The sequence below is a fragment of the Spodoptera frugiperda genome, chromosome 24, assembly GCF_023101765.2.
Source record: "Spodoptera frugiperda isolate SF20-4 chromosome 24, AGI-APGP_CSIRO_Sfru_2.0, whole genome shotgun sequence".
NCBI classification, from domain to species: domain Eukaryota; kingdom Metazoa; phylum Arthropoda; class Insecta; order Lepidoptera; family Noctuidae; genus Spodoptera; species Spodoptera frugiperda.
The window spans coordinates 4,860,726-4,876,120 of NC_064235.1; the positions used below are offsets into that span (position 1 = coordinate 4,860,726).

The window sequence follows — 15,395 nt, forward strand, 5'->3', positions numbered from 1 at the left end:
TACTTCTGTTTATTTATGTGTATGTATTATTAAGCAAATAAATCATAATATTTAACCTTGTTGTCAAAGACAAAGAGGTTGACGTGGACGCGGCGACTGAACAGCCTGCACTGTTGTTATACCATGAATAGATTCTGTAGGGCTTATTTCAAGAATACAAATTTTTCAAAATTTTCGAAAAAGCGAAAACTACGCAAAAAGCCCTGTCTGTCCACTGTCTGGAGCAAAACGAGTTAGCGAAGCGGAGAAACGGAGATATACTATTTAACCAATAGTATTACATAAAATCTCCGCCCTAGTGGACAGATTTTGTGCAATCCCATTGGTTAATATTTCTCCATTTCTCCGCTCCGCTACATTGCTCTGTTGCGGTAGATAGGCAGCCTTATACCTACTTAAACTTTTCCTATGAGCATCAACGTCACGCCTTTTTATCCCTGAAGGGGTAGGCAGAGGTGCACATTACGGCACGTAATGTTTTCTCGTTGGTCGAGTGGTCGCAAGTGCGACTGCTGGACAAGGGGTCTCGGGTGCGATTACCGGGTCGGGCAAAGTATTACTGAACTTTTTTTGGTTTTTCGAAAATTTCTCAGTAGTAGCACGTAGTCTGGAATTGTGCCCGGTATATGGCAATATTATATCTATACATATCTCGACATCTCAACATATGACAGTGTGACAGAACAGTTTAAAAAAAAAGGATCAATCAAAGAGCGTTGTTGCAGCCAGGTCTCTGTCACTGAAACTACTCTGCCGTAATCATGTGGCGCCTAAACATCGTAATGAACACGTAATGAATGTCAAATTCCAACAAAAGTCAACCGCACGGACGATGTTAAACCATTTCAAGGTCGTGTAGTGATAAGGAATGAACCGCTTCAGATAAAATTGAACTAATCACCGAATGTTACACCGTAGATATGACCTAGATAGCGCACCGCATTGCGACACTTGGTACCTACTTACCTATATTTTGTGGGGGAATGAATCAGCTGTAAATAGGCACTGGTGCCTTAATATATCTGGGGGCACGAGAGTGCCTCCGCCAAGTCGAGCAAAAAAATACGCCGTACCATCCTTTTCTCGAAGCCATTAAGGCCAATTTCGACCGCCTATAACTTCGTTGTGGATAAAACAACAAGCCTGAGTCGATGTATTTTAATTAAAACGAAAAATAAATATAATATTGATATGATAACAAATTACATAATAACTTAATACATAGGGCCCCTTAAGTAGGGACTAAATGAAATAACCGACTTGGTATTACATGGATCTCACAACTTTTTACGGTAGAAAAACTGAGGTGCGAGACTTGGGTTTTTTTTACCGGATGTTTTTGATGGTATGATGTTTACCTACTCCTTGAAAGGCAGTCTCCTCCTGGCCTTTCCCTAAAAAAATATTTTAGCGTCGAAACGCAACTATCTATGTCTAGACACCACTGACTAACAGTGAAAGAAAATATGGTGAGCAAACCCGGGCTTATATGTTCGAACTATATGTAAGTCTATGCTATAAGTTTGACAACGCATCGCATTGACATTGCGATTTCAAAATAATCAGAAGTTATAAGCCCAGGTTTCCTCACGATGTTTTCCTTCACCGTTTGTCAGTGGTGTCTAAATTATCTTAGAAAGTGCATAGGTATAACTCGGGCAAAGTCACATTAGCACTTGCCGTTGATAGGTTTTGAACCAGCACCCTTATGAATGAAGCGGGCGTCTTAAATGATTGCGATAGGTTATATGACTACTTCTGTATACCATAGAACAAAGGCACAAATCCACACAAATTTAAATTTTATGGTTAGAAATGCGACCAAACACGTATTCTACAACGTTTGTATACCTATAAAAAAAACAACGGAACGTTGCCCTTTCTTCCTACTTCAATAAAAAATGTACCCGAAGCTTGGTATAGTATAGGCAGCTGACGAGAGGCGGACATTTTGGAAAAAAAGTTTACCTGCCGATGCCGATCGAACGCGTCGACCGTCGAACAGAATGCATCTTTGTTATATGAATATTTTTGTGCCAAGCGTGGCGTATGATCTAATAAAATATTTTTTCATGGCTTTAATAGTTTTATTAACCGACTTACCAAAAAGGAGAAAGTTCTTTCTAAAAGAAACTTTAGCTTTAGCTAATCTGTTTTTTTTTTGTCATTTTAATTCATGGACATACAGTTTTTTCTATTCCATGTTTAAATTTATACTTCACTAGCGGACCCGACAAACGTAGTCCTGTCTACACATCTTTAATTTGAATTTTTTTCGGATCCAATATAAAACATTCCAAAATAAACAACTACTAATAAATTAAAAATTAATTAAAAAAACATTGTCCAGCGGACAAAATTGTGAATCTAAACCATTTTCAGATCCCCTTGAACACACACAAAAAATTTCATCGAAATCGGTCCAGTCGTTTAAGAGAAGTTCAGTGACATACACACTTACAGAAGAATTATATATATAAAGATTTAGCTTACTAAAAAGTAAAACCTTACTACTGAGAGAAATACCTACTGGGATTAATGACATTACTGAGAATTTTGCAATCAATTCAATACTATCTGATCTACTTATATAAATCTGAATTGATTTACTTTTTCCCTTTTAGTTTACTTTTAAGGGAGTCATATGGGCTAGGTAAGTACTTTCCTACAGGATCGGAATCTAGTTTTTTAAGGTAAGTAAGTATAAGCCGGTAAACGAGCAGACTGATCACCTGATGGTAAGCAATCGCCGCCGCCAAGCAATGGATGCGTGCTATGAATGTGTACAATGGTTAGCCATCCATAGTAGTTAAGCTGTGAAACATCTCTTACTGGAGCTGCGCATCTTCCTCGCACAGCTACTTATTTTAGTATCGGTGGAAACGGTTACATACTCGTAGTTTCACAGCTTAGCTATTACATCTTCGTAGCATAGCTACATAGCACATCCCTAGTGGAAAAGCACCTTGACTGTTTTGCAAGATGGTTTTACTAATAACTGCATGGTGCTTTCTGTTGCGACAATAATTCTGACAGATAAATAAATATTAATCTACACCGGATTCTAATATTTATAATTTCGTGGAACATAAAAAATTGCAAACGGGCCCATTGTAAACTACACAAGCCAAGCGGCCATATTTAATTTTCAAAGTGCACTGAATAGTTGACCTTATTACTAAAGCAATAAGTCTGAATTTCGATCGCAGTGTATGGGTCAGCTGTGCTTGTTCGACGATTTTTGAATAAAGGAACACCAAATTGTAACTGGTTGACACCAGATTGAGGCGAGTGAGCGATTTCTAAAAGGGATGATGACGGGGAATGAAAATTAAAAATCTATTTAGTCCGTCAGTTAGGTAATGGAAAAATATTAGACACGTATTTTTTTTATTTTGCCATATAAGATAACAATACTTTGATAAAACGAATCAAAGTTTAGGAGTGGGAGCAAATACGTTATTAATTTCTACGTACAAAATGTAGATGTTACCTAGAAGTGACGTTTTGCGATATATTTTATCCGCCGCCCATGGACACTTGAAACACCAGAGGCGTTACAAGTGTGTTGCCGGCCTTTTGGGGGTTAGTAATTTAAAGGTTGTTATGGAATCGGAGATTGGGAAGAGGGGAATTGGGCTTCGGGTAACCTCACTCACACAACGAAAGCGTTGTTTCACGTCGGTATTCTGTGAGGCCGTGGTATCATTCCGGTCGAGCCGGCCCATTCGTGCCGGAGCATGGCTGTCCCACACTTGAAACTATGTTAGCATTTTTCAAAATGGCGCTTACCGCTGCAACTGACGCGACGCCCAAATGAATCAAAAGTCTGTCTGACCCAATGTTTTACGGTATCTAGACAACAGCACATCAACGTATACTCCTAAATACAATTAATTTTCAGCCTTAACCATTTTGTAATAAGGTCGACAAATTGCAATCTGTATTTTAAACCACGTGTTATTCATTACACGTGTTTAACTGATCCGATGAATCAGTAAATAGTCTGCCACGACATCGAAACAGCAAAGTTAGTAATTTAGCTCATAATGGCCCCTGCTGCCGGCTACGACGTGCTAATAGAATTTGAACTTGACCTTGTCAAAGATAAGGTTGATTTTAGTTCGTCACTTGCACTACTGACATTTCACGTAAATTATACTTTGAAGACAGAAGTAGTATTGATTTGAGATCTATTTCTGCTATTATGAACTTTATTTTGAAAGTAATTAGATCGATAGTCGCAGTTTTATGTAAAAAAATGCTAGGCTTTCTTTGTCGATCATCGACTTCTTTACTATGGAATTAATTTGGGCTTAGACAATTAATTTTGAATGAAAATAACAATGCAATGAAATAAATACTCATTAGAAAATGGATTTATTACCTAAAACTGTCTAACAGCACACTAGTAAAAGGTTTTTGACCTCATATTTCAAATTTAATTTAACATAACCTACAAATTCAAGAAGGCTATTTGACTAACATTCGCTCACGACATTTTCAACTTAGAAGTTTTTAAAACACAATAATTAATATCTAATACGTATTTTTATTAATTAAAAACCAATCAGGAATATATGAAAATCTTTTCATTCGTCTGTGAGTAATCTGTAGTCAAAATTACACGGCACGGATACTAAAAATACAAGTTGAAAGATAGCGTGGCGTCTATCCTTGAACTTAGTGGCAAGAATAATTTTAAGTTCGTCATTACGTAAGTAGGTATTTTGTCATAGAAATGTATCTTTAGAATTTTCTAGACATTACATAGGTAGTAAGTTAGTAACTAATTTGATTATTTAGCTAGATAATGAGGCCTTTTAGTACATATGGGGCGTAATTAGCCCAGCCTGGTATTGTCAATAAGATGACATTAGGAATTTATTCGATTCAATGGAATCGTAAAGGCTAGTTTAGATGTGCTGAATACACATGTGGCATGTCGATCGCTTACCGGTCGCCCTCGCCGCGGCGTCGAATCCACCCTTCACTATTTCAATGCAGATGGCTACACAAAACGAGGGGTCGTTTCTTTTTATTGATTTTCAAGTCGACATTGTAGTAAACCAAACTATTTATTGACAAAGCGGCCATCTTAATTTTACTATTTATGATTCGGCTATCTAAACCTCATCTTTACAAAGTCACTTCTTCAACTCGTGATTTTACATTACGTAACTATTCACCTATGACATCATTGAATTTTTGACGTTTAATTTTACGTTATATTCGTGACGTAGGTAGTTATTTTAACTAGTAGGTATAGATGTAATTAACTTTTCATGAATGAATAGGTTTTATACTTAGGTATTTCCCGGGAACCACGTTCAGCTGGTGTGTCCATGACCTATACCTACTTTTTGGATGAATGGAAGGCAGCAGGAACACCTATGGTTGCTTTTTCATTTAGAGATCTAGGTACTGACTAGTAATTTTATTGTTTGAGATATAATTGTTTTACCTAATTTTGAAGGTCCATTTTTGTAGTGTCATGCTTATTAGGGTGGCTTTTACAAATGGGAGGAGACATAATTATTATTAACTATGAAAATCAATTATTTACAATTTTATTGAAAGAAATCTAGTATGAACTGTGAAGACATAGAATGTATGCAGTGTTCTAAATTTGAATTTATTAGGTGTAGTATACACAAAGGTTATTTAATAAGGAGGTAATGAAACTCAATAAGTATTTTATTTAACATTTATTTTCTAGATTATAATTTACTCTTAGTGTGAATTTTTCACACCAAAAAATTCACACCGAGCAAGAAAGATGTTACACAGGGTTGATGATCTCGATGAGCCTGCTCGTAGTAACAATTGTTACATTATATCGATATACATGTGGATTTACTACACTGCATAGCACTTTTTAAAAGTGAACTAAAATTAAATTCCTACTAGGTCACCATGCACACATCATAGCACTTACACATACTGCATAGTTACATAACAGCTCTCAATCACATGATTTGGATTCCACAGGTTTTACATGATTTTCACAGCGTCCTGTTTAGATCACTTGATTATAAAGTACAAGGTCTCACTCCCAATGCCACAAAGGTTAAGTATTGATTAAATAACCACATAACAAGTGAAAATCTACCATTTTCACAATAAATATTCACTAATGAAGTTTTCTATTCCAACATTTCAGCTAATTTTAGTGTTAGACATCAATTAGAGGTACCAACAACCTTGGCCTCAAAACATTGAACGAAATGAGGTTGTTACATAACACACACACACTGGCTGGATGGGTGATGATCACAAGCAAATATATTTAGAAGTTCTGAATGACATAAAACCTACTTGTACAGTTATGCAACCTTTTCAGTGAGGTGTAGCCAAGCATTATGTAATACCTAACAATTTAATAAAACAAAATACATGTTGGAATTGGTGTATAACGCTTTTATTAACTAAAAATAAGTTACTAGGTTAATTCCGCGTCTAATAATACAAGATTTAGGGGAGTGGCTATCTGTGGTGATTTGGAATCACAATAAATTGAAATTATGGTAACAATTCTTACATTAGATTTAGAGAAGCTTCTTGATCTCATCGTATAACACCAATACGAAGGCACCTCCGGTTCCTCTGAGGACGTTGGAGAAGGCTCCCTTGAAGAAGGCGCCGGTACCCTCGGTCTTGGCGATGGTGGCCCAGCAGTGGATGGTGTTCTTGTACAGGATGTCAGCCTTGGCACGGCCAGACTGCATCATCATGCGCCTACGGACCGTGTCGAAGGGATACGAGATGATACCGGCCACGGTGGTGACAGTCTGCGCGATGGCCCAGCTGATGACGATTGGTGTGTTCTTGGGGTCGGGCAGCATGCCACGGGCTGTGTCGTAGAATCCGAAGTATGAGGCACGGTAGATGATGATACCTTGCACGGAGACTCCGAAGCCTCTGTAGAGACCGATCAGACCGTCGGACTTGAAGATCTTGCCAATGCAGTCTCCGAGACCCTTGAATTCACGCTGGCCGTCTCCCTTGCCGACGTCGGCGGCGAGACGGGTACGGGCGAAGTCGAGGGGGTACACGAAGCACAGGGAGGTCGCGCCGGCGGCACCACCGGACGCCAGGTTACCCGCGAAGTAGCGCCAGAACTGCGTGTGCTTGTCTACGCCTCCGAGGAACACCTGCTTGTACTTGTCCTTGAAGGCGAAGTTGAGCGCCTGGGTGGGGAAATATCTGATGACGTTGGCGAAGTTACCACGCCAGAAGGAGAGGAGACCCTGCTCCTTGGGAATGCGGACGAAGGCATCGACGATACCCTTGTAGCGCTGGTCAGCGGCGATCTGTTTGCTGACGTGCTGGACTTGGAGCAGCAGCTTGACACGCTCGATGGGAGCGACGGCGGTCTTGGAGACCGCGGCGGAGATACCGCCAGCGAGGAAATCTTTCGCGAACGCGACCGGATCAGCGAGGTTGGACATTTTGAACGGTTAGGTAGGTGCTCACTTGGTAATTACCTCGCGGGTCGAGGTTGGGTACACACACGGAATGGAATAAATCACGAAACACGAACCCCTGAATTTTAAATCAGGAGATTTAGAGTAATTTCGTGATCTCGGGAGCACAGGGGGTAGGTGTGTGCCTTTTTTGAAATTCGATCGATCACGTTCTCTCGCAGTTCTGCCCGGAGGAGCGGCGCAAAAGAAGGAAGGAAGGGGCAGATGTTGCCAACCGCACGGAAAAGCACCACGAGGTCAGGGTGGCCAATGCAAAATTTCAAATCACCACTTAGTTCTATAAATAAATTAGTCGTTTTTAAATGTTTTAATTGAAATCGCGTAAAGGAAAATATCCCTAAAATCGCGTTTCTTCAAAATATAACAAAAACAATAGGAATATAAATCCATAATAATGCTACTTCTCAAATTTAAATTGAAAAAACCTAATAAAATTAAGATATCCATAAAAACTAGACAAACTTTCAATTTTAAGATGTTTGAAACCAAATGTAAACAGTTTTGATTATAATTACATTTTTGGGGTGGTCAAAACTTACCCTTTATTGTATTATCGCTCACACAATTAGGGTAAATCGTGAAAGGTAGGGAACACTGGAATGACGTGCACATTTTGCGTTTAATTATTGCTCCACTCCGTTTGTGTATGACATCATTACAACTGATTTACTAACGTTTTAAACAACATATTTTAGATTTTTCATTATATTTGCAAACTTTGACTTCAAGTACATTATAAATATAACTTTTTAAATTTTATAAATCATTTAAAAATAACAAATACGAAATTTCTTTTTCAGCGTAATAACAAAACGTAATCAGGTTGACCAACCTACTTTTACAATGACAAAAATGACATTGGATTGTTGAAAAAATTCTTCATTATCTGTGCTTGCTTGGTGAGTAAAATGCGTGTGTACGAAGTTTGCATTTTGTTTATTTTCGATAACTTAGTTTAAACAAGTTATTATAAATTGTTGACAGCGCCATGCAGATGAGTCGTATCGGCTCTCCAGCAGTAAATATGGACGAGGATACTGGAGCTGGTCACGCATTAAGTGACTTCCTTTTGCAACTTGAGAACTACAATCCTTCAATTCCTGATTCCGTGGTCGCACATTACCTAAACATGTCTGGTTTCGAGTCTCAGGATCCCAGGTAACTATCCAATCAACTACAAACTACTTCAAACCCCATTAAACATCAATAATCCCACAAAAATGGCACCCAAATATACCCCTCTGAATCATATCATTATTGTAGTATTAACTCAATTTTGAAGTTTAGAAGCGTCTTATTTTATTATATGAAGCAATTACTTCTACATTACTCAATTACAGACATTTATTGCTCATCTCCAGCTATATAATAAGCTCGATTTTACTGTAAACTCTTATTAAGTACTTAATTTTTTTGTGTTATAAAGTAAATTAGATGACTTTTAAGTGCCTGTGTGTATTTTTTTTACTCGAATGCTATTATGATGACCTGATAAAGGTTGTAGAAAGTTATTGGGTGCAGATTACTTCCAACTAACTGCTCTGGAAGTCATTGTGAGAGGCCCATGTTCTGGTGTAGACTTCTTATGACTTATTTTTTGATAATAATCATTTGTATTATTGAAGGTCATCCAATGGATCTCATAGATAGTTTTTACCACCTTAGAGTTAATTGAAACCTCCTTAGTGTTAAGCCATTACAGCATAACAGTTAGCTCAGTTATTAGTTAAATCAGATGCTAGAAAATTCTATATATTGTGAATAATTAATTCAATTAAAATCATAATAACTGCTATAATAAACTTTATGCTGCAATAGGTTAAGCCTTGATTGTACCATTGACAATAATAAACAATAAAGGAAATTGTACATAAACCTCCTTTGTGAAACCTCTTTGGAATGGACTGCCTTTCAGTTTTATTTTTTTATTATATTATTGGACAAATAGCTTTATGTATAGGAATTTAAAGAATTGTAGCGTACCTACTGTAATGTCTCATTATTATTGTGATAATAAGAATGCTAAGTTCATTATGTGATAGACAAAAAGTGTATCATATTTAAATCATTATCACAATCCTTACTAAAAATTAATCACAGCACAATCCTTACTAAAATGAATAAGTTTATTTTTATAAAAAAAAATATATATATATATATGTACTATCTTCAAAGATACATATTTATGGATTATAATACCAGTTAGTCTAATTACTTGTTACCCATAGACCTGTAGAATCATTAACATTCCTATAAATAATTTAGTTTAAATGCATTTTTATAATGAGTTTGTAATTAATTAATTAACTGAACATTATGGTAACACTAAATGTACTAAATTGTGACATCACATTGATGGTTGAAAAGTTAGTTGATCTAAGTGATATTGAGTTAAACATCATATGACAGAGAAAAATTCACTGATTCTGAAAATGTATATAAATTAAAATAGCAAAAAAATATTCGCTTATTTCAACCATCAAAATGATATTTCAAGTCAATATAATATCGTCGATTATTTGATTCTGTAAGCAAAGCAACATATGCCTGTTTTTAAATTAATCTACCAGACAGACATTATAGTCAGCACCCCTCAAATTCCAGGTTGATCCGCCTCATAGCGCTGGCCTCACAGAAATTCCTATCGGACATAGCCAACGATGCTCTCCAGCACTGTAAAATGAGGACTTCAAGCCAGATGACGCAGAGCTCCAAAAACCCTAAAGGACCTAAGGAGAAGAAGTACGTTATGACGATGGAGGACTTAGCACCAGCGCTGCAGGAGTACGGCATCATTGCTCGTAAACCTCATTACTTCGTTTGATGTTACCACATTAGTGGTCGGTGCAGGCTTGAGGTAATGGTTCATGTTTGGATTCTCATCGGATGGTGCTTATGATAGTCATACAACTTATACTGTATGACGGTTTTAACGTTACATGCATAAAAGATATGCAATGCCATATACCTCAATAGCACAAGTCTGGAATTGTGCCCGGTATATGGCAATAGGCTCACCCTCTATTACATGGGACTTATAACATAAATAGTGAAAAGTTACTGTACATTATACAGTGGCATTATGTGCCGTAATGTGCACCTCTGCCTACCCCTTCGGGGATAATACTGTGTGACGTTACGTTACCTAGTTTGAAATCGCCAACCTGCATTGAGCAAGCGTGGTGATTAACGACCTTATCCCATGTGAGAAGAGGCCTTTGGTCAACAGTTATAGGCCTTATAGGCTGTTGGTGATGATGTCGCCTGTTATGCATGTAATGTTATAGCTGTCAAACCTTGATTTCTACCCTTAGTATGAGTTTGCTTTACGTTTAACTTAATTCGATTAAGTGACGTGACGAGATTAAGTGACGAGAGTGCGTTCGGCGCTCTGATTGGTTCGTTTATTCGAGCCGGCCAATCAGAGCGCCGCGCACTTAAAGCAAACTCATACTAAGGGTACTCAAGGGTACTATATGACCATCAATGTAGCTTGAGGTCCTGCTTGTACTATCAAATTCAGTCAAGACAGGCTTTGATGATGGAACAAATAGTACCTCATGCTACACTACCGCCCTCTGTACCCTTAGCATGAGTTTGCTTTACGTTTAAACTTTAAAATAATAGAAACGAGAGTGAGTCCGGCGATCTGATTGGTTGGTTTATTCGAGCCGGCCAATCACCGCCGAATGCGCTCTCGTTTCGATTACTTTAAACGTAAAGCAAAGTCGTACTAAAGGTAAGCGTTCATAAGTCCGCATCGTACGCATCGCACGCAACGGATTTTAGTTTGTCTTGTATAGAAACTCATACAACTGCGTCCACTGATCCGCATCGTACGGACCGCTTATCGACAATGCGTAATGATGACGTCATACCGAATACCGATGCCAAAAAATCCGAGTGAAAGTGGGATCGGCAATCCGATTGCTGATACTTGCGTCGGCAATCCGAACGCTGTCGATACAGTGGACGCAGTCTGAAAAATTAATCCGTCTGATGCGTGCGATGCGTACGATGCGGGCCTGTGGACGCTTACTTTAAGGATACTGGTGAGAAAACGTTAGTCCTCGTCTGTGTAAAGCTCATTTAAATCATGTATTGAGCTATTTTCTAGTATAAATTCATGAATAATGTTGAAGTCAGCACATTGTATGCTTAATTATTGTCATTATAAATAGTTTATTGTTACATTATAAGCAATATTTTTTCATAACGTTTGTATAATGCACGGTAGGAAACGTGGCCAGATATTTCGTGCAATTGGGTAGTTTACTTAGTCAAAAATTAATTATTTGGACTTTTCAATACAATTAAATATTCAAAAATAATCACACTTTCGTTCATAGATTTTATTATCTACTTTATTTGAAATTGTCTAGCTAATTTTCTACAAATAAGAAATACTTATCTTTTTTGAACCGACTTAAAATAAGAAGGTTCTCTGTTTCACCTGTACATTACTGCGATTATCTCGCAATTGGGTGAACCGATTTTGGAACCTTAAACTTTTTAAGTCTGAAAAAGCTATCCCGAAAACCACATTAATACAATCGGTTCAGCTAAACGCGAGATAATCGCGCACAAACATACAAATACTGGTTAAACTAAAAACCTCTTTTTTCAAGTCGGTTTAGAAATATATCTACACAATGCATGAACTTTACACCCGTCACGAAATATCTGGCTATGGTTCGTGCTGTTACTATCTTGATAGGCAATAGGCGTTAGATATTGTAGGCAGTGATCTGAGTATGATTGTAATGGCAATTTATCGCTCACCTAGTAATATACATCTGCAAAAAATGCGAAATTGATTTTATATGGACTTCTTCTCCTCTAATAACATCTTCTGATTTGTTTCGTTGCGGGATCCAAGACAGTCATTCATGTCCCTGGGACGCGCCGGACTTCAGTGTTCCGGTGTTTTCATGGTTGTATCTACTGTAGATCCTGGTGCACAGGAGTTGTTGAGTTGAGTTGTCGCGGGATTGTCCCAAAAAATTACTATATGGTTTAGGTGTTTAAAAGTGCATATTAATCTATTTATTTTCCATATTCATCGTAAGTGTTATAATACCATTATTGTAGTTTCCCCCCTCACGCACGTAAAACAACGATTCATTAGTCAGTAAACTAAAAACTAAACAAGTCAGGTAAACTATGGAAACCGTAAATGTGCCAATATATTACTGGGTGTGCGACATTAACGTAGCGTGTCATGGCGCGACAGAAGCTGTCTATTTTTCGGTTTGATGTTTTTCGCCTTGTTACCGTAACCATATTTATTATTCTACTAGTAGGACTGATGGTACGGAGCTGCGGACTACCTAGCGGGTTTACCGGAGCTCCGGGTCGAAAAGCAGGACTTGGAACGGGGTGGTTTTTAGTCAGTAAGAGTCTGACACTCCTTCTCGTCTCGCCCAGGGCGGGAGGAGGCATTGGATGATTTTCTCCCTTCAAAAAAAGTTACTACTCCGTGCTTTTACTATATCTGCTTGTAATGCTCATGATGTGATGGTAATCCTCATGAACTTCCTTAGTACTATCATTAGAACTTGTGACGGGATATTTACCATGTTTATTTATGTCTATGAGTTTCCGATATTTCGGCACTGTTGCAAGCGCCATGATCACGGATGAACATGGTAAATATCCCGTCTCAAATTCTAATGACAGTGTTAGTGGCCATGTCAGTTTAAAAACTCTCTTATGTAGATAATTTTATTATGTTTCAAGTAAAAATAAAAATGGTTTCGGTAATTATAGTAAGAAATAACCATATGTTATTATAGGGATAATTTTGCATAGTTCCTGTAGTATTCATAACTGTTATGGATGCAATAATTACACCGTATAGCCTTCTACGAATTCTAAATTAGTTATGCTATCCCATAAATATATGACAAATTAAAATATGGAACTGTTTCATAAAATTTGAGAGTTTCTTTTGGATGAGTTGACAGAATATGAAAGCAACCGCGTATTCCGTTGCTTACCATCAGGTGATCCGTCTGCTCGTTTACCGGCTTACCGCCTTACTCAGAGTCATTTAATGGTTACTTAACACAGTCCTTAGCAATTGTTTTAATAAAAAATCATTGCTAAGGAATAGTTTAAGTAATCATTGAATGTCTCTGAGTGCGGCAGTTATACTATAAAAAAGTTAATGTAACTTATAGATTGTGAAACAGGCTCTTCATGTAATAGTTGCTAATGTTAGTTACAGTGAGAACAGCTACTTATTTGGTATGTAGGTAAGAATTCAGTACAGACAGTAACCATTGGTTGGCTACCTACTTCGTTATCACTACATAGTATAAAACAAAGTCGCTTTCTCTGTCCCTATGTCCTTTTGTATGCTTGAATCTTTAAAACCACACAACGGACCATGTTTATTTATGTCGATGAGTTTCCGATATTTTAGCACTGTTGCAAGCGCAAGGCGCATTACCGCCCGACCAGAACCAGACCTGAGCGTACTCAAAGAGCCATAGACATAAATAGACATGGTACATATCCCGTCTTAAGTTCTAATGTGACTATGTCAGTTTAAAACCTTAAAACTTCTGCCTGAACTATTGATTTAGTTTTTATTTTCTTACCTGCATACTAAATAAGTTAGCTGAATATTATAATAATGTGAACAGATTTTTTATATAATATAGTTTCTTAAGAAACAATAACACAGGTTTAGTGGAATGTAGACTATTACATAATATAAGCGTTTGCAATATTTTATAATGGACCCCTTTTTTAACACTTGTTTTTAATTTAATGCTCGATAGGTGGCGTTAGTGAGACTTAAGGGATGTTAATTTTATTCTTACTGAATAACAAGGTTAAAAATCTGCAATAGTAACAGCTTAATTTAATATATTGTGACCTTAATTTTGTAAAGTTAGCTCGAGAATATATTAAACAAATTCGCGATTTACCGACCAAATTTTGTCGTTACCAATGTCGAAACTTTGAAGGCGACTCAAAGCCACGCCAACGCCATCTACCAAGCGAAAATTAGCTAAGAACTATTCAGAGACCACATAATATCACTCTTGTTTATCCAACTAGTGCTGACTCTTGTTTTCATTTAGTTATTATAACAATGTTAAATTATTTTTAAGTTCAAATAAAACATTATAATATTTTGGTATGTTTGGGAGATTCAGAATAAATGATAGACTGACAATCGATTCGTAATGTTTTTATTTTAACGGCATTTTCGAAATTATGTATTACGTTGTATAGATTATTCATGCAACTGTTTGACGCAGTAACTCGACTAGGTTCAAGTAATGTTCGCATGGAACTAGTATTTTAATTATGTGGAGAATGCATAGTAGCTTTGACTGAATATTCGTTTTACATTGTTCTCACATAGTTGATACAATCGAAACAATGTAACCAAGAATTGTATTGTGAATCTGATTGGAAAAGAGTAACCTATGGAGTTTCTTGCTCGTTCTTCTCCATAGAAATCTACACTTTGGAACGAGCAAATAGAGCAACTAGAGGACTGACCGACAGACAGACGTTATTAATCTTATTATATTTGCTTTGACGTTCAAAAGTGCCTTCCTGGTCTATTTGAAATAAATAGCTTTGACTTTGCTCTCTCTCTCTCGCTTCGATTATGAGACAGGAGCGAGATTGAGCTACTATGAACCTACTTAACTAAAATACTAGCGTAGCGCGAATAACCTACTTTTGTATTTCCAAACTGATTTTTAGTACTTCAACGTGAATGTGTTCTCAGTAAAAAATGAATTGTTTCGACTTATTAATTAAATTATTCTAAAATTATTATGTCTCTTTTATTTACTTACCTCTATATTACATAATTATATAAAACTAGAGAACGGTTTTGAATTATTTGTGGAAGTCCAGGGAAGGTTTTAAAAGCCGAGA

At 37.1% G+C, this 15,395-nt stretch overlaps 2 protein-coding genes and 1 long non-coding RNA gene across 3 annotated transcripts in view; 1 reads left to right on the forward strand and 2 right to left on the reverse strand.

Moving 5' to 3' along the window:
- The window catches only part of LOC126912288 (uncharacterized), a 62,824-nt gene extending 47,539 nt beyond the window's left edge, over nucleotides 1-15,285 (reverse strand). Inside the window, exon 1 of the long non-coding RNA XR_007706917.1 lies at nucleotides 14,931-15,285. This is a non-coding gene — a long non-coding RNA (uncharacterized LOC126912288). The remainder of the gene's footprint in view (nucleotides 1-14,930) is intronic.
- Nucleotides 5,694-7,702, reverse strand: LOC118279039 (ADP,ATP carrier protein). The gene has a single exon (XM_035598564.2). The coding sequence runs from the start codon at nucleotides 7,449-7,451 to the stop codon at nucleotides 6,549-6,551; it is 903 nt and encodes a 300-aa protein (XP_035454457.1). The 5' UTR covers nucleotides 7,452-7,702; the 3' UTR covers nucleotides 5,694-6,548.
- LOC118279040 (transcription initiation factor TFIID subunit 10) lies at nucleotides 8,290-14,680 on the forward strand. Its single transcript, XM_035598566.2, has 3 exons — nucleotides 8,290-8,386; nucleotides 8,472-8,645; nucleotides 10,092-14,680. Exons 2-3 carry the CDS (start codon nucleotides 8,476-8,478, stop codon nucleotides 10,309-10,311), a joined length of 390 nt encoding a protein of 129 aa, XP_035454459.1. The 5' UTR covers nucleotides 8,290-8,386; nucleotides 8,472-8,475; the 3' UTR covers nucleotides 10,312-14,680.
- Nucleotides 15,286-15,395: the final 110 nt, after the last annotated feature.

Excerpts from the sequence above, each read along its gene's own strand:
- LOC118279039 (XM_035598564.2), bottom strand. The coding sequence starts at position 7,451 with ATGTCCAACCTCGCTGATCCGGTCGCGTTCGCGAAAGATTTCCTCGCT.
- LOC118279040 (XM_035598566.2), top strand. The coding sequence starts at position 8,476 with ATGCAGATGAGTCGTATCGGCTCTCCAGCAGTAAATATGGACGAGGAT. Across the intron at positions 8,646-10,091 it reads TTCGAGTCTCAGGATCCCAG|GTTGATCCGCCTCATAGCGC; the intron begins GTAACTATCCAA and ends CTCAAATTCCAG.